The sequence below is a fragment of the Oncorhynchus clarkii genome, chromosome 13, assembly GCF_045791955.1.
Source record: "Oncorhynchus clarkii lewisi isolate Uvic-CL-2024 chromosome 13, UVic_Ocla_1.0, whole genome shotgun sequence".
Classification (NCBI taxonomy): Eukaryota; Metazoa; Chordata; class Actinopteri; order Salmoniformes; family Salmonidae; genus Oncorhynchus; species Oncorhynchus clarkii.
In genome coordinates this window covers 41,619,873-41,639,039 of record NC_092159.1, presented here as the reverse complement: position 1 = coordinate 41,639,039, position 19,167 = coordinate 41,619,873, and the positions used below count along the sequence as shown (strand labels likewise).

At 42.8% G+C, this 19,167-nt stretch overlaps 2 protein-coding genes across 2 annotated transcripts in view; both read left to right on the top strand.

Moving 5' to 3' along the window:
- LOC139364734 (lysine (K)-specific demethylase 8) overlaps positions 1-19,167 on the top strand; it is a 491,082-nt gene that overhangs the window by 54,132 nt on the left and 417,783 nt on the right. The gene's annotated exons all lie outside the window — the stretch shown is intronic.
- Positions 1,578-18,440, top strand: LOC139364731 (ubiquitin carboxyl-terminal hydrolase 31-like). Its single transcript, XM_071101740.1, has 16 exons — positions 1,578-2,905; positions 3,068-3,199; positions 4,384-4,478; positions 4,583-4,675; positions 6,034-6,169; positions 6,914-7,061; positions 7,224-7,404; positions 8,935-9,046; positions 11,481-11,575; positions 12,483-12,560; positions 14,675-14,804; positions 15,469-15,588; positions 15,875-16,100; positions 16,229-16,387; positions 16,578-16,733; positions 16,924-18,440. The coding sequence occupies exons 1-16, from the start codon at positions 2,336-2,338 to the stop codon at positions 18,390-18,392; spliced, it is 3,900 nt and encodes a 1,299-aa protein (XP_070957841.1). The 5' UTR covers positions 1,578-2,335; the 3' UTR covers positions 18,393-18,440.

The window sequence follows — 19,167 nt, the reverse complement described above, 5'->3', positions numbered from 1 at the left end:
ATCTTACTTGGTGACTGACTTCCTTTCTCCAAACAGCAGAGGGCAATAGTCACGTGGCTGAATCTTATATAATTTTTGTAGAAAATAGCATATTATTTCTTGGCATTAAATGTTGCATTAAATAGTTTGCTCTAACATGTACTGTGTACTACACCATAGAGGCACTGAACACCAGGATAAGATAGAATGAAGGAACTCAATGTAATGATATCATCATGCAATGTTTCCCAGTAAAATGCATGGTCTACACACCCTTCTTTTATGTAGGGTCTATGGTTTGCACTCTAGTCTGAGCTACTTGGGAGAGATGTAATTGGATAGATATCCTAATGATGAGAGGTGTTGCTGGGATGCACAGTATCTAGTCACTGTGTGTGCTGAGGTCAGCTTAAAATAACAGGAAATTAAGCCATACCCGAGCATATGGGAACTAAATGATCTGGGCATGTGGAGGCAGCATATGGATTAATCTGTACCTCTAGGATCTTTATCTAGGTTACCTACTTTTACCTCACTTCTAAGTTCCACCAACCCAATAGCTATAGCTACAGTAAAATAATAACTAAAGGTCCAAGAAAGATATTGATGAGGAAAGTGACTCATGGGACTATAATTAAAAACACACATTTACTCACCACATCCTTGCGTCTTTAGGTCGGCATCATTTGTAGGTGTCAAACCCGTACTACGTTCAGTGTAAAACAATAAGGAAAATGCATGAACCATTAAGCCTACATAATTGAATATTTTACATTGTGTCGGATGTCTGAAAGTAGGTTATATACAAATTGCATTAGGATAATTTCGTTCTGTGCTATATGACAGAAGACATGCTGATTGGTGGGTAAGGAGTAGGAGGCGGGCACAATGAAGACTCAAATTAAAATTGGTTTTTATGCTGGTGACCTTGACTGCTGATTCCCTCATCAGACTGATTCTCTTTCCTCTAACATCAATCTAAAATATATATTGTTTTCCTATGTCTCTGTGTTTTGCATTTTAGTAGATCATGGAGCTAAATGTTGTATTTTGATAGGCTAATATGTGTATGCGATAGGTTACATAAAATTTAATAAAGCTAAATCCATCACTGTATGATGTAGGCTATATGGTGAGGCCATTTAGCCAAGACGTGGCAGTCACAGATTGATTCCACCATCCTATTTGTTGTACATTTTGTATGTTGTGGTGCATTAAAATACCAGTAGACCAACTTGATGTCAGACTGGATCTCAGTGGGAACTGAAAAATACCACCTCTCAGATTTCATTAACCCCATTATCATAGGGCCCCACCCTGTACTATAGGAGACCCAACTCCCTCATACTTACAACCCCCCCAAAAGCAATTATTTATGTCAGTCTTACAACCAATATTTTTTGAACTGTCCATAGATCAGGAAGTATTTCATTATTGTCAACTGCATGATTATGGATAGGCCTACATTTGAATAAAAAAAACACTTACTTTATTATTCAATAGTACACGTTTTGAGATACAAAACGTTTGATTTATGTAAGAAGAAAAAGGCACAGTGGAACCCCTCTCTCCCCCATATGTATTTTGGCGTTGACTCTGTTACGTCAGCTGTTTCTCTGCTGTCCTGCAGTGTCCATATTTTTGTAGTTGAAAGTGTGAAGAACTGACTCTGTTGCAATGGAAAATCGGATTTCGGAGAACATTTCAGCTTGGAAAGCATAGGAAATTGTACAATCCCACTCAAATTAACCAAGGACACGGAATTAAACGTCTCTGCTTGGTAACTACATTTTTATTTTCGGATGGGATGGAAGGACACTTCTGCGCAAGGGACTCTTATGCAGTGGCTAGCAGCTAATGTTCAAATGCTAACTATAAAAACAATCAGCTAGCTACAAGAAACGATTTGCATGAACGTCAGCGAATAAACTGACTTGTTTAGCATATACAAATGCATTCCGACAGTTTATTGTAATTTGTGTATTTTACTAAATCGAATCACTTAAGATGGATTAATGGATAGTTTGCAAGCTAGCTAGCCAATTTAGCTAGCTAACTAGCTAGCTATGGATAGTTGCTGTTCTTGTGTTAGCTGACACGCTAAGGTTAGCTATCCAATTAGGTCAACATAACGCTTGTCTTTGAAAATGTGTTAACTCGTATTTAATGGTAGTCATTACTATAACGTTACCCCTAGCATGGGAAATATATCCCAGCAAGCTACTGTTAGCTATCTAGCTAGTTGATGGGTTAAGATGTAACTTGACTTCCCAATTAAGATGTAGCACGAGACAGCTGAAAGTTAGTTTGCTCAGCTCATTCCTCACAGGAAATATTGTATTTTGAAACTTATTGCATGAGGGGGTGCCCAACAAGTCAGGCAATCATGTCTAGTAAAGCCATGACTAAAGAGAAGAAATCTGGTAGCTTCAGCAAGAAACTCTTCAGACGAAGCTCTGTGCGCTCCGTGGGTAGTTTTATGGGCAGAGTCCTCAGGACCCTGTCAACCTTGTCCCATTTTGGATCAGACGGGCATGCTATTGAAGGTGACAAAGACGATGGGGGTTTCACATTATTCAAAACGGGAGGCAAAGATTCACCAGTTTTGGATGATAGTGACCGTTTCCTCGGAGAGAAGGTCCCTGGAGTGTCTGGTCTCAAAAACCATGGTAACACTTGTTTCATGAATGCCATCCTCCAGTGCCTGAGTAACACTGAACTCTTTGCTGAGTATTTGGCACTGGAACAATACAGGGGAGTTGAGGAAACGGATGAGGAGAAGGAGAAACCGAAGACAAACGGTGTGCATTTGGGGAGGGCCCTCAAGGGCCCTCATGACAGAGGCGAGGTGACAGAGCAGCTGTCTGGATTGGTCCGGGCCCTGTGGACATTTGAATACACCCCACAGCACAGCAGGGAGTTCAAAGTAAGTTGGTACAATGTATCATAAAGCAAGACTACTTCTCTCACAGAACTGCATTTGGCCCTATACTACACGTCTTTGAAATGGTCAAATACATTTAGGCTACATCATACTTCTGAGACTAGGCTATCACCAGAATTTAAGCAGTGTTGCTGTTTGTTGCAGAATGCCGTCTCAAAGAGCGCTTTGCAGTATAAAGGCAATGCTCAGCATGACGCTCAGGAGTTTCTGCTCTGGCTTCTGGACAGGGTACACGAAGACCTCAACAACCATCCCAACAACAGGCCTTCCATTAAGGTAAACTTTTGTTTGCGCATCATAGAGTTAGGGCCTACTAATGCAACTTCAGGAACGGTGGTAGTGGCCAGGTTAGCACAACGAGACAGTGATGTGACCTCGAGCTAGCAGTGAATGGAGCTGTACCTGAGGTGAGTCAGCAGTCTGAGTGGATGAGGTGACAGGAGGTGGCTGGCTAATTCTGATGTCCTTTGAAGACTCATTCAGACATTCCAAACGGAATAACATTTGAGCGGTAAGGGCCTGGCATCCTGCAGGGCAGATTTACCGACCTAACCCATTTCTGAACACAGAGCCCCTTATCAGGCATCAATCTTCCAGAGCACTGGGACAAACAAATTAGGAGAGAGAGCTCACTTCCCTACTTTACGGTGTGCTGACGGATTCATCTCCTGTGGGAGAATGAACAGGAAGTGATGGTGTTCTGTATCCCCTTCCTGGATTGCTTCCAATCTGAAACCGTTTGGAACAGTCTGTGCATATATTATGGTGACATTTTGTTTGTTTTGGTCTTAGGCAAGGATTTTTCAGCTGTTCGTGCGATCTAAAGGCAAGCCAAAATGTGTAGTCGAAGTCTACGCTCCTTTGTTGGTGATTGGTCAACAGTAGGGATTATTCAATGTACAGTTTGTCATCACAAATCGTCTTCATTCAAATTTTGTTCACTTGAAAAGTAAAATTGTGCGACTTAGATCTCCTCGGCAAAAACTTAAACATTTATGACAGATTTCTTGAGTTATCTTAGATGAATTCTGACAATGTTGAGGAAGTTTATACTGGCTACGGTGTCTTAAATGGACAAACGGTACTATTGTCACTTTCTCATTTTTCAAGCAAAGGTCTTTTAAGGGAGTATGCGAGCACATTCGTTTGGATCACCTTAGGCGCCAGCCTGAACCGAAGCATGAAGAAGACTTTAGACATGCAGTGAGAGACGTGACCTGAATAGACCCCACAGAACTTTGTTGATTAGCCTGCCTTGTTAAATGCTCATAATTCCTTGAGGATAAGTCAGAGGAGCCGCAGCGTCACAGGTAGTTTTGTTTGTATTTTGGTCTCTTATCCTTTCGATGTCTTTCAGACGGCTTTGGATGCTCATTGACCCAGTGAATAGAATACAGCCTCAATATCCTAAATGGTCTAATATGCAGTAGGAGCTCATCCACTCTGTTTTGTCCTATTAGCCACCAGTGGAAGAGGATGATGGGGGCCTAGAGGGGCCTTCTCTTCCGCTCTCAACCGGTTCATTTGTGCAAGAGCTATTTCAGGCCCAGTACAGGTAGGTCTTATTTGATGCTTACCCCTGAGGAGTTTTATATTCTCCATTCTGTTTATTCCTCATGACTTCTTCTGAGACAAATTAGTTCCCTTTCTTACCAACAGGTCGTCGCTCACCTGCCCGCATTGCCAAAAACAGAGCAACACCTTTGATCCTTTCCTTTGCATCTCCCTGCCCATCCTCTTACCTCACACAAGGTGAGTACACACCTCTGCTGTGTTCCATCATTGGGTCTGATGGGAGGAACAAGACTGTTGACAAGTGTTGAAATGTACATCTTGAGACTATTTGAGACTGCGGTTCATTTCAATTTCCCAGGGATGCGGAAGCAAAGTAAATAAGAAGGAATGTCGTTTGGGGCCAAAGTCTCCGAAATGGCATATATCTGCAGACCAAACCAAGCCAGTAATTACGTGACTATTCTATTTCTAAAGTCAATTTAAGGGCTACATGCCCAGAAAACACTAAATGGCTAAAGTAAAAAAGGGAAATGGACTTACTTTAAATCTAAAAATAAAGATGTAGGCCTATGACTTTTTAGAAATATGTTGAGTTCTTCTCTGTCATAGTTTAAGTATTTTGAGTTTCATTATTTGTGCCTAGCAGTCAAAACCACCTTTATGCTCACTCAGCTGACGATTCATAATGCTCCTAAACGGAGGTACCTGGGACATGCATGGCCTTTTTTTGTCCTCATGATACAGTGATGCTATTTTTACAATGGTGTTATACTGTCACATCAAGGAGAGAGCGCCTGTTTGATGCAGATTCTTTTTTTAAGCCACTAAATTCATTGCTGTCCATGCATTATTAAAGATGGGAAGAATGAGGTGAAATTAGGAGATATGCAGTGGCAAATGATGTCCCATTAGTCCTCTGGCTGTCATCTGATTGATGACAGAATAATGGTCCTCCAGACCAAGGCTCAGTGGCTCACCGCTCTGGCTTCACTACTACTTCGTCCTTCTCCCAGAAACACAATTCTGTTACTCAACTTTGGGTTATCAGTTATCACTAGTCTGAAGCATCTAGTTTATTTATCTGAATAAAAATGTTCTGCTAAGCCTGTTATGCCACTGTTTCTGGCCATAGCTGATGTTAAGACCGATCCCACATAACTGAAGTTCAAATGACAGAGAAACTCGGAAATGGCAACCATCTTAAAAATGAGGGTTCTTCAGACTGTGGGGTATCTCAAACTGAACTCCCGAAAGAGCTGCGTTGCTGTGCCTGTTGGTTGAGTTCTTAGTGTCAGCTTAGAGTAGCACTGATCCACACAGTCACCAGAAAAATCCTGCTCAGTGCTCTCACAGAGTAATTATAAATTAGCAGTCTCCAGACAGTGTTGTAGCAGCATTACTAGAGGAGGTGGAAACGTGTCCTCTCCTAGGAGGTTGATTATTGGACTTAATTGTGTTTAATTTGGCAAAAGTTGAGTTTGTCCATTCTGTTATTTCCTGGCCTTTGTCAGTGGTTTTTATCTGGTGTTTTGTAATTCCTTATATGGTGCCAATATTTGATCCCTGTCATTCCCATGTTTCCTCTCTCTTCCCAGGCCTCTGTATGTGACAGTGGTCTACCAGGGGAAGTACTCTCACTGTATGAGGATCGGCGTGGCCGTGCCCCTGAACAGCACCGTGTCCAGACTCCGAGATGCTGTGTCACGTGAGACCAAGATCCCCCAAGACCAGGTGCTGCTTCCTTCCTGCTCTCTTATCCCTAGCAGCCTCAGCTCTGTCTTACTAGGTTACATACATACAGAAGTGAACTTGAATGCTTTATTTTCTGGTGGTACCTAGCTTCTAAGGATTGTTATCTGAAAAGAACAGTAAAGGAGTACCCTACTTAGGCTTACTTTTTCCTTTAATGATTCATCCCTGGGTACTAGACTGATTGTACCAGCAGGTGTGCTCATTTCAGTACTAATAGCTGCATTACAGTGTTGTTGTAAGTACTATTAGGCTAGTGCATCATAGCCTCTAATCAGGGTGAAGGGATCACTCGAACAGAGCCCATTGTATCCCAGAACAACAGAACTGATGCCTTGGGTTTGATGTGGTTGAAACGTTCATACAGTGCTCTCATTGGATTACATTAAGCAGAACACTAGTGTGTGTGACATCTTGGTCAGAATAAGAAAAGTTGTCATGATTTGAGGGATAGGGCAAGGACTCCAGGAGAAAGGGAGGGGGTTTTCAGTCATAGTGTGTAGCCTTCCATATTTACCATTGTTCTGTATTTGCAGAAGAGGTAGTAGGCCTATACACTGAAGAGAATATTGATGTTTATTTATATTCTGTAATTCATTCACTGAAATGAGCATGGCCTAACTCTAATCTGTTTCACCATCTTATCTGAATAAAAGGTTTCCGTGTTGACTAAATGGCAGCAGCGTATTGACTTGTTTTGGCCATCTCCGCATCCCTCTGATTCAGTTTGTTTTGACGGAGATGTACTATGACGGTTTCCACCGCTCTTTCTGTGATGACGACGACGATCTCGATATCATTCAGGAAAGCGACTCCATCTTTGCCTTTGAGACGCCTGAGACCTTCAGACTAGAGAACATTAGAACCAAGAGAGGTACCTCTTCACTATTCATCTACTGTTGATATCAAATGATTTAATACATTTGGGCATTTCTCAATTAAAGTTTTTTTTGGTAGTGTACTTGTCATGCATTTTGTATAATGTATATTGAACTATTGACTGAGTATCACTGACCGATTGGGATTTGAAATTCAGGGAGTCTCCTTGCCAACCTGAACCAGAACAACTTAAAGTTTGGGAGTGAGATGAGCAGGACTCCATCTTTCATGCAAGGAGCTGTGAATCCTGCCACTGCGTCGGCCAATAAGAACACGGGGGTCGACAAGATGATCCTGCTTATCTGTAACCGAGCCTGCACCGGTCACCAAGGGAGGAGGTACTATAGAGATGTAATATTAATAATATTGACTGCAATGTTGGAATTGTATTTCTATGGGTACTACAGCCCAGTGTTTTCCACTGTCCTCTGAAACCGTTACACCATGCAGATCAAATGATATTTGTTATATTAAACCTCTTATGCATGAGACATCATATTGATCCCGTTAGCGGGATCTTAGCCCAACAGCCAGTGAAAGGGCGCCAAATTCAAAACAACAGAAATCTCAGAATTAAAATTCCTCAAACATAGAAGTATTTTACACCATTTTAAAGATAAACTTGTTAATCCCACCACAGTGTCCGATTTTAAAAAGGCTTTACGATGAAAGCACACCAAACTATTATGTTAGGTCTGCACCTAGTCACAGAAAAGCATAGCCATTTTTCCAGCCAAAGAGAGGAGTCACAAAAAGCAGAAATGGAGATAAAATTAATCACAATACATGTAACACAATACATGTATGTTTTGTTCGATAAAGTTCATATTTCTATCAAAAAATCTTAGTTTACATTGGTGCGTTATGTTCAGTAGTTCCAAAACATCCTGTGATTTTGCAGAGAGCCACATCAATTTACAGAAATCCTCATCATAAATGTTGATGAAAATACAAGTGTTATGCAATGAACTTTAGATAAACTTCTCCTTAATGCAACCGCTGTGTCAGATTTCAAAAAAGCTTTACCGAAAAAGCACACCATGCAATAAGATGAGTACAGCGCTCAGACAACAAAACAAGCAATACAGATATCCGCCATGTTGTGAAGTCAACATAAGTCAGAAATAGCATTATAATTATCTTCATCAGAATGCACTCCCAGGAATCCCAGTTCCACAATAAATGTTTGATTTGTTCGATAAAGTCCATTTATGTCCAAATACCTTCTTTTTGTTCGCGCGTTTAGCCCAGTAATCCAAATTCATGAGGTGAGAGCAGATAAAGTCCAAAAGTTCCGTTACAGTCCGTAGAAACATGTCAAACGATGTATAGAATCAATCTTTAGGATGTTTTTAACATAAATCTTCAATAATGTTCCAACCGGAGAATTCCTTTGTCTTCAGAAATGTATTGGAACGCAAGCTAACTCTCACGTGAACACGCGTGACCAGCTCATGCCACTCTGGCAGACCTCTGACTCATTCAGCTCCCATTCCTCCCTCCTCCACAGTAGAAACATCAAACAAGGTTCTAAAGACTGTTGACATCTAGTGGAAGCCTTAGGAAGTGCAATATGACCCCATAGACACTGTATATTCGATAGGCAATGAGTTGAAAAACTACAAACCTCAGAATTCCCACTTCCTGGTTAGATTTTTTTCTCAGGTTTTTGCCTGCTATATGAGCTCTGTTATACTCACAAACATCATTCAAACATAATATGCATATCTTAGCTTCTGGGACTGAGTTGCAGGCAGTTTACTCTGGGCTTCTTACTCATCCAAGCTACTCAATACTGCCCCCAGCCATAAGAAGTTAACAGACTCCAAGTATACCTTAACAGGAGAATATCATGCCCTCTGTTCCAGGTTTGGTCTTCCATTTGTACTGTACATGGATCGCACTGTGACCTGGGATATCCTGCAGAAGGAGATCCTGGAGAAGATGCATCACCTGCTCAGGCCAGGAGTTTACATTCAGGTGGGTGGAGGATAGTGAATGGAATGGAAACAACCCCACAGAATGCAGGTAAAAAAAATGTTTTTTAAATGAAATGGCTAAAGTCTGAATTAAAAACTGTGCAGACTTTCACTAGTAGGCACTCTGGTTTACTGCATTTAACCCGCTAGATTCGATAAATTACATAACAAAAAATCCCAATCAAAATCTCAGTATAAGCTAGAGATGTTTTTTTTTTGCATTGGATGCCTCTCAGACCATGAGACGTCGCAAAAATCGTTCTTCTCACGAAAATGTCTGTAGCATCTGAACAGTTTGTCCTAGAAACTATTATGACCAATCTATGCAAAGGTAAGACTCCCACAAACTCAATTTAGCTCTATGACCCCCACAAGTGTCTCAGGACTCATCTGAAGATAACCGGTACCGGTTTTAAAAAACTAATGGAAGTATGAAGGTCGTTTTGTGCTACCCAAAAAAGGGGTTAAATATGTGTAAAAAAATATATACACTAACAGTTCAAAAGTTTGGGTCACTTTTCCTTGTTTTCCATGAAAGCATACATTAAATGAGTTGCAAAATGAATAGGAAATATAGTCAAGACGTTGACAAGGTTATAAATATTGATTTTTATTTGAAATAATAATTCTGTCCTTTGTTTTCGTCATAGTCCTCAATTTGCAGCAATTACAGCCTTGCAGACCTTTGGCATTCAAGTTGTCAATTTGTTGAGGTAATCTGAAGAGATTTCACCCCATGCTTCCTTAAGCACCTCCCACAAGTTGGATTGGCTTGATGGGCACTTCTTACGTACCATACGGTCAAGCTGCTCCCACAACAGCTCAATAGGGTTGAGATCCGGTGACTGTGCTGGGCACTCAATTATAGACCGAATACCAGCTGACTGCTTCTTCCCTAAATAGTTCTTGCATAGTTTGGAGCTGGGCTTTGGGTCATTGTCCTGTTGTAGGAGGAAATTGGCTCCAATTAAGCGCCGTCCTCAGGGTACAGCATGGCGTTGCAAAATGGAGTGATAGCCTTCGTCAAGATCCCTTTTACCCTGTACAAATATACCACTTTACCACCACCAAATCACACCCAGACCATCACATTGCCTCCACCATGCTTGACAGATGACATCAAGCACTCTTCCAGCATCTTTTCATTTTTTTCTGTGTCTCACTAATGTTCTTTGTGACCCGAACACCTCAAACTTAGATTTGTCTTTCCGTAACACTTTTTTCCAATCTTCCTCTGCCCAGTGTCTGTGTTTTGCCCATCTTAATCTTTTCTTTTAATTGGCCAGTCTGAAATATGGCTTTTTCTTTGCAACTCTGCCTAGAAGGCTAGCATCCCGGAGTCGCCTCTTCACTGTTGACGTTGAGACTGGTGTTTTGCGGATACTATTTAATGAAGCTCCCAGTTGAGGGCTTGTGAGGCGTCTTTTTCTCAAACTAGACACTCTAATGTACTTGTCCTCTTTGTCAGTTGTGCACCGGGGCCTCCCACTCCTCTTTCTATTCTGGTTAGAGCCAGTTTGCGCTGTTCTGTGAAGGGAGTAGTACACAGCGTTGAATGAGATCTTCAGTTTCTTGGCAATTTCTCGCATGGAAGAGTCTTCATTTGTCAGAACAAGAATAGACTGATGAGTTTCAGAAGAAAGTTATTTGTTTCTGGCCACAAATGCTGATGCTCCAGATACTCAACTAATCTAAAGAAGGCCAGTTTTATTGCTTCTATAATCAGAACAACAGTTTTCAGCTGTGCTAACATAGCAAAAGGGTTTTCTTATGATTAATTAGCCTTTTAAAATGATAAACTTTGATTAGCTAACACAATTGGATCACAGGAGTGATTTTTGCTGATAATGGGCCTCTACGCCTATGTAAATATTCCATTAAAAATCTGCCTTTCCCAGCTACAATAGTCATTTACAACATTAACAATGTCTACACTGTATTTCTGATCAATTTTATGTTATTTTAATGGACCAATAATGAGCTTTTCTTTCCAAAATAAGGACATTTCCTTGTTTTTTTTATGTTCTAGATTTAGAACAGACACTTCAAAACCTTGTTTCTTCTGATTTATTTTTTGATTGTCCTTTTTGCCATTCTTGAATGTGTTATTCAATGCATTTCTATGGGCTTTAGTAGTAAATACATTTTTTATATTTTTTTGTACCTAAAAAGTGTCCTAAAATTCAAAATCAAGTATGACCATCTTAAAACAATTCCATATCAGTTTAGCATCCCCTATCCTCCAATGTCTTAGACTCTAAAGAAATAAACAGTTGATTCTCATGTAAGGGCTTGTTAGACGTTTAAGTTGCCTCATTGGATAGAATGCTGTTGGTCTGGTTTGAAAAGCACGGCCATGGCAACATGTCTATACGTACCAGTCAGGTGGTGGGAATAGGGATTGTGAGTAACTAAAGTCCTGGTATTATCTGCAGGTGGGGCCCTTCAGCCTACGAGTGGTTGGTGTGGTTGGAATCACGTACCTCCTGCCCCAAGAGGAGCAGCCTCTCTGTCACCCAACAGTGGAAAGGTCAGTCTCCTTGTTATTCCTGGTCCTCTCTAGCTCAGTTGGTAGATCATGACACTTGCAACTCCAGGATAGTGTGTTCGATTCCCAGGACCAGCAATACAGATGTGATATCTTCATTTGACCAGTTTCTATATTATGTGGATCTTAATTAATGGACATTTTTGTAGGGGTTGATACATTTTTCATTAAACCTCGAATGCAATAAGTTTGCATTTTGCATTGTGCATGAAAATTCTCTGCGACAACAGAGTGATCAAATTGAGAAAGCACATCTGTATGTAAAAAAAAAAATGTATGCACGCATGACGGTAAGTCGATTTCGATAAAAGTGTCTGCTAAATGGCATATTTTATTATCATTCAACTGTAGCTCTCAACCAGGGTCATGTTCAGTAGGGCACATAGCAAAATGTTTCTCACCAGAAAAATATAATTTGTGTTCAGGTAGTATCTCCCCTTTTTCAAAATGTTTTCTTCCTACTGAACACAACCTCCTCTCACCAATTCACAATTTTGTTTATAGTTTACTGCCTCCTTGTAATCCTCAAACCACACTTGAATGCCAGATCAGATGCTCTGATGTCACCAGAACAGTTAAATGGCGTGCCTTTACATGTTTTGGTATCTGTTTCTTCATACATTGCTTGCTCAGCAGGTTTGGTTTATAGTTTATCCCAGTTGCTCATTCAATTGAATAGAATGGGAGTTTGTCACACAGTACACACACTAAAAAGCTGGATAGATGTGTGTACAGCAGGCAAAAAGACAGCCACGGGTAATGTAAATCCAATTCACTTAGATTTGTAGTGTTTTGAAGATAAGAGGAATACAGCTTGTTGGTTGATATGTGTTTAAGTTGTGAAGCTGGCTTATTCTCGTTTTTCCTCAACATAATCTTTCCTTGGCAGAGCATACAAGTCCTGTGGCCAGGGGGGACCGCCGCACGTCAAGATAGTGGTGGAGTGGGACAAAGAGACCAAGGATTAGTGAGTGAACGCTGCACAACAATATTGCTGGTGCTCTGCATCTCTTTGATAAACGCCATGTTTCTGGGTGTTTGTGGTGAGATTTATCCTGCAGGGAAATACAGGACCATAAATGATCCCTATAAAGCCACTAGGGATGGGGACGATTATTAGAATATCCAAATGGACGTTAGTATTCGATTACTTGCGAGGGTATTCATTTAAAATAATAACATTTTAGACATAGATAGGCTAGGCCTATTTTAATGAAAAGGCTTTGTGGCATTGCGACATACAAGGACAGACCATGACATTAGACATTTTAATAAAACAACAGTTTTTATGAGTGCGCTCCTTTTTAAAAAAAAAAAAAGGCGTACCGGTAGCCTACACACTTTTCACGAGTATAGCTTGTTATTGTCGGTCAATCAAAGCCGCACTACCATGAAAGGCTCCATGTGTACCAAGTGAAGTTGAAGATTTCTAATCAATGCAAAATGGAATTACAATTTAAGGAAATGAAGTTGGCTAAATGTAAGTAAATAAGTAGGCTACAATGATCAACCAAAAGGTAGGCTGTTGTTTAATTTGAATGGAGTTGTTGTAGACAATGACTTGGGGGGCACTGCTGCCTTAATTAGCCTCGCTAGCTGGCTAACTAAATTAGCTGGGTCATTCCTACTAAGCGGTACATTTTGGACCTCATAACTTTTGGAAAAAATCTATACTGGACAAAAATATAAACGCAACATGTAAATTGTTGGTCCCATGTTTAATGAGCTCAAATGAAAGATCCCAGAAATGTTTTATATAAACAAAAAGCTTATTTCTCTCAAATGTTGTGCACAGTGTGATCATTACACAGGTGCACCTTGTGCTGGGGAAAATAAAAGACCACTCTAAACTTTGCAGTTTTGTCACAAGACAACGCCACAGATATCTCAAGTTTTGAGGTAGCGTGCAACTGGCAAACTGACTGCAAGAATGTCCCCCAGAGCTGTTGCCAGAGAGTTGAATGTTAATTTCTCCGCTATAAGCCGCATCCATCGTTGTTTTAGAGAATTTGGCAGTACGTCCAACTGGCCTCACAACCACAGACCACGTGTAACCATGCCAGCCCGGGACCTCCACATACGGATCTGCTGGATCGTCTGAGACCAGCCACCTAGACAGCTGATGAAACTAAGGAGTATTTGTCTCTAATAAAGCCCTTTTGTCAGGGACAAACTCATTCTGATTGGAAACTTGGCCTGGCTTCGAAGTGGGTGGGTCTATGCCCTCGAAGGTCCACATTTTTCTTTAAAACGTATGTATTTTGACTATCTGGATATTCGAATAGGGGAATAATTTCAAATGCACATCCCTTAAAGCCACCAAACATTCAATAAAATAGATTGTTTGACGATGTTTGTTTTTGCTTTAAGGCAAAAGTCTGCATGCTCAGTTCGGCGGGCGCCTTGCCGAAACCGGCTTGGCAAACCGAACGAGTGTGCTTGCATACTTTCTTAAAATACCTTCTCTTGATAAATATGAAAAAAAACGGCAATAGTACTGTTTGTCCATTTTGAGATGCCGTAGCTAGTATAAACTTACACAAAATAGTCAGAATGAATCGAAGATAACTCAAGAAATCTGTCATTAATTTTCACGTTTTTGCAGAGGAGTTCATAGTCGTGCAATTTTACATTTAACTAAGATGATAAAAAAATGTGCACGAAAGCAAGCCGTCTCTCGTTGAATGACAAAGGCTTTATTGAAGAATCCCTACTGTTGACCAATCACCGACGAAGGGGTGTAGAATTCGCCTACCGACTTTGGCTCAGTTTGCCTACCGACTTCGGCTCAGTTCGGCTAATGTGCCCGAACAGCCGAAAAAACCCTTACCGAACTCCAAAATGAACAGAAACATAATGCCTTCATAATGTATGCACAGACTCATAGGAACTGTTTCGGCTGGGAAGCATGCTGGTGCCTTTAGACATTATAACATAAAGGAATGAAATCCTTAAGTATTAGACTACCTAAGCAATACCCACTTATTGGGAAGTGTCAGATTTAGTATTGTTTGTTAGGATAGGAGGCAGTGTGTTGAGTGATTGATTGGCTGACTGTGATTCCCCTCCCCTTCCATGAAGTCTGTTTGGGCTCAATGAGGAAGAGTACATCCCTGATGCTGAGAGTGTGTATCTGCACAGAGAGCAACACCATCAGCCCCAGGCCTGCACCCTCGCTCAGTGCCTCCAGCTCTACACCAAAGAGGAGCAGGTAACACTGGAGTGCACACATTGTGTTGGCACCACAAGGCCACACACACACATGCATTGTGTTGGTACCACAAGGCCACACACATACACACATTGTGTTGGTACCACAAGGCCACACACACACACACACACACACACATTGTGCTGAAACCACAAGGCCACATGCACACACATTGTGTTGGTATTACAAGGCCACACATACACAATATCTGTCGATGCTGTTGTATGTATTTAAACAAGAAAAGAGACCAGGAAAAAGGAACATTCTCTTCTTACCAGAGGGTTTGTTTATTATTCCACAGCTGAACATCCCATAGCCTTTTAGTTGGTTGAAATGCTGAGGGTGCTGGATATTCTGCCCCTAATTCTAGGTTTGAAATACAGCATTTTTATAATGGCTTCTCTCTGTCTGGAAGGACACCAGATAGACTGAATATACACTGTGGTTAGCAGAGGCTGGAGGTGGTCAGTTTAAGAACTGGCACTGGTCACAGAAATGAGGGTGCTGTGAAAACATGGAGTAGAGTAGTCTGGAACTCCCTCTGTGAGTGAGACTGATTTAAAAGCACTGCGGTGGGGAGCTTTTCCTTGATGGCTGCGTGTGTGTGTGTGTGTGTGTGTGTGTGTGTGCGCGTGTGCGCATGGGTGGGCTGTCTTTGTTCCAGCTGGCCCCGGATGATGCCTGGCGCTGCCCCCACTGCAAGCAGCTGCAGCAAGGCCACATCAAGCTCAGCCTGTGGACCCTGCCTGATGTGCTCATACTGCACCTCAAGAGGTTCAGACAGGTACTGCAGCAGCAACACAGCATTCAGCACCCCCTCCAATTCCCCCACTGAAAATTGTGTCCAATAATTCCTGTTTTGTTTAAGTAACGTTAGTTTCTCATGCTTTGGGCGGCCCGACTGGTTCCTATTCTTGGTTTGCCTTCAGTCAGTGTTGCTTGTTCTGTCTTGTCCATGTTCAGTCACTGCCACTCAGTCTTACCCGGTGACCAATCTCCTGCCTGTCGCAAAGGCAGTTGTAGCGCCAGTTCAGTTGACTGGGTACTGTGTTTACTGCTGTGTCCTGTAGGAGGCTGACAGGAGGGTGAAGATGCAGAACATGGTGCGGTTCCCTCTGCTTGGCATGGACATGGCTCCTCACATGGTGAAGAGGTCCCAGAGCAGCTGGAGCCTGCCCTCTCACTGGTCACCATGGAGACGACCCTACGGCCTTGGGCGTAACCCTGACGACTACCTGTACGACCTGTACGCCGTCTGCAATCACCACGGAAACATGCACGGAGGACACTACACAGGTAAGACCGGTGGTTTAGCAGTAAGGTGGTAGTAGTCACTAACTGGAGGTAGATGGATAGGAAAATAACACTACATTCTGACAGTTTCTTCACCATCACCCTAAATCTCTTGTTCTTCTAACCCCCAGCTTACTGTAAGAACTCTGTTGACGGCCAGTGGTACTGCTTTGACGACAGTGAGGTCCAGCCCGTCGCTGATGATGATGTGTGTCAGCAGACGGCCTACATCTTGTTCTACCAGAGGAGGAACACGATCCCCTCCTGGTCCGCCAACAGCTCCGTAGCAGGTCAGTGGTGACTTCTTGGAGTGTGGGATTTTCCTGACACTAATGATGGTGTATTACGTGGTGCTACAGGAGAAATGCCATTAAGTGACATTAAAACTGTCACTTAACACTCTTAGTTGGACAGTAGCATCAACATCTTGGTTATCTTTGAGAGACCTGAGGGGTTGATTGTTGTGTCTATCTGTGCCAGGCTCCACCAGCTCATCTCTGTGTGACCACTGGGTGAACCGTCTCCAAGGCAGCAGGCCGGCCAGCCTGGCTTCCGGGGCCTCCTCCAGACGCACCTCTCTGGTCTCCCTGGGCGAGTCGGTGGAGTTCACCACAGGGGACCGCAGCGAAGATGACGGTGAGATACACTAGGTTTCTCTGTCTTTCTAAATCTTCAGCTCTTTTGCCCTCCTCTCCCCCTCCTTTAGCTAATTATTTCTAACCTTACAGGAGCTGTTGCTATGCCCAGTTGAGAAAAAAGGGCATTCAATTATCCTTTCATTGAGTCTAGTGCATTAGTGTAAACTCATTTATTTGTATCTATTTAGGTGGATTTTCGACCCGTCCCTTTGTTCGGAGCATCCAGCGTCAGAGCTTATCTTCCAGATCATCCATTGCCAGTCCTCTGGCCTTCAGTGAGAACAGCATGAAGCCCTCCTGGTCCCTCTCTGCCAAGCTCCATATGAGGTCTAACTCCCCCTCACGCTTCTCCCTGGACTCACGCTCCTCTCCCCCCTTGGAGAGGATAGGAGAGAGGGGAGAGGCCTGTGATGACAAGGTATCCACATCTTGCTTCGGTAGCTACAGCCGGCACGAGCGCTACCCTGGTGGCAGGGCCCCCTTGGCCATGATGGAGGGGAACAGCACCGACCAGGACCATGGCAGGAGGATCCTAGACGAAGTCTACTGCAGGGCCCCCACGCCGGCCGATAAGAAGAGCTCCAAGAGTGACCCGACGGACAACAACAACCAAATAACAGCCCTGGACCAAAACGCACAAGCCTCCCTGTCGAAAGAGCAGAAACGCAAGAGCAGCACCGCCGGATCTGCCCCGAAGTTAGAGAGCGCCGGGTCCAAAAAGAGTTCCACCAAGTCTGAGCCAGAGAAAAACTCCAAGAAGCGCCAGTGTTCGTTCTCCACCCCCAAATCCTCTACATCCCAAATGTCTTCCAGCCCTGTGGTGAAGGGCCCCAAGGTGACCAACTCTAAAGACAAGACCACCAGCAGCAGCACCGCTACGCCCACCAGGACCCCGTCCAAAAAGAAAGCGTCTTTGTCTTCCAAGGGTTCTGACTCGGCAGCTGGAACCCCCCAGCGCAAGCAGCGCATCTCCACACCTCTGTCCTCTGCTTCACCCTCCCCCACCATAAAGAAGAGTGCCTCTGGCCTTGAGAAGTCCACCTCTGGTCGGAAGAAGCTGCTGGAGAGGAGCTGCAGTCGGGACTCAGGGTTGGTAAGCCCTCTGGTTGATAGACCACGTTGGGGCAGCAACGCTGCAGCCAGGACCCCCACCAAGACCGCTGCAGAGGGGGTCCGTCCAGAGAGGTTTTTGCGGAGTTCCATCAGCAGCTCTTCTGTCACCAGCCTGCGCTCCCCCAGCGTCTCCTGCAGGGACCCTAGGCACAGCAGCAAGTCAGAGGACAAGGGCTTGTCGTTCTTCAAGAACGCCCTGCGCCAGAGAGAGTCCCGCCGGTCGGCCGATCTGGGTAAGACCAGCATCCTGGCCAAGAAGGCCTCTGAGAGGACAGCCAGGCTGAGCGTTCAGGAGGAGGATGGGTCGGCCAATGCCTCAGAGCATCATGTGAACGAGATTGTCACTGAGGTAAAGGAGTCCTCCAAGCCCTCCACCCCAGTCAGACGCTCTTTGTTACCTATTATAGGCAAATCTAAGTCTTCCACTTCTGAATCCAGTCTTAATTCTCCCCCCAATGGGAAAAAGCCTCTTGAGAAGCAGGCGTCCTCCAGAAAGCTTTCTGCCATGCAATCTTCTGCACGCCCAACACAGAAGCCTCAATGACATCATATATCGATAGCAGTCTCATTGTTTTATGTACGCAGCAATTTTTTTTTTCTTCCATGTGCCTAAGATATAAATATATATAGATTGAGAGAGTATATAATATATATATATATATGTGTACTTGTATTTTTCTTTTCATAAGCAAGATGTAAATTATCAAAAGCGCCTTTCTATCCTGTCATGGAACCAAATCATTGCCTTTGGCAAAGTATGGTATTAGTATACTACTGTACACAAAACTGAATAGGAATGTTTTAAGATAGCACTTTGTAAATACAGTATGGAATATTTTTCTCCAGAACAATGCTATACAGTAACTTAGTAAACAAAAAATCTATTACTGTCAATTTTTATGTAATACTTTTACATGGTTTAAAAAGGTCACGTGAAACTAGAGTAACGGGTCAGGGACTTGACATTTAAGGCTGTTAAGGGTACACTAGTCTTAAGATAGTTTGTGGAGTAGTCTAAAATGTTACTCCTTTTCTACACCTGGTGCTGTTCAAAGGGCAATACTGGCACTGTTTGAAATATTTAAAATGCTGAGGTTCTGAAATATAAAAAAAACAATCTATGTCAGGGGTCGGCAACAGGCGTCCTGTGGTGCGAAACCGCCCAGGAAGTGATTTTTTTGGGGGGTGTTGTGGGACTACCCAAAGTTTTTAGTATAAACAAATATATGTATGTATTTTGGGAATTAAGTTTTTGGTAAAAAAAAAAAAAAAAAGGTGTTTAGTTTAGGAACTCTGTTCCCAAGTATTTTCTTGAATAA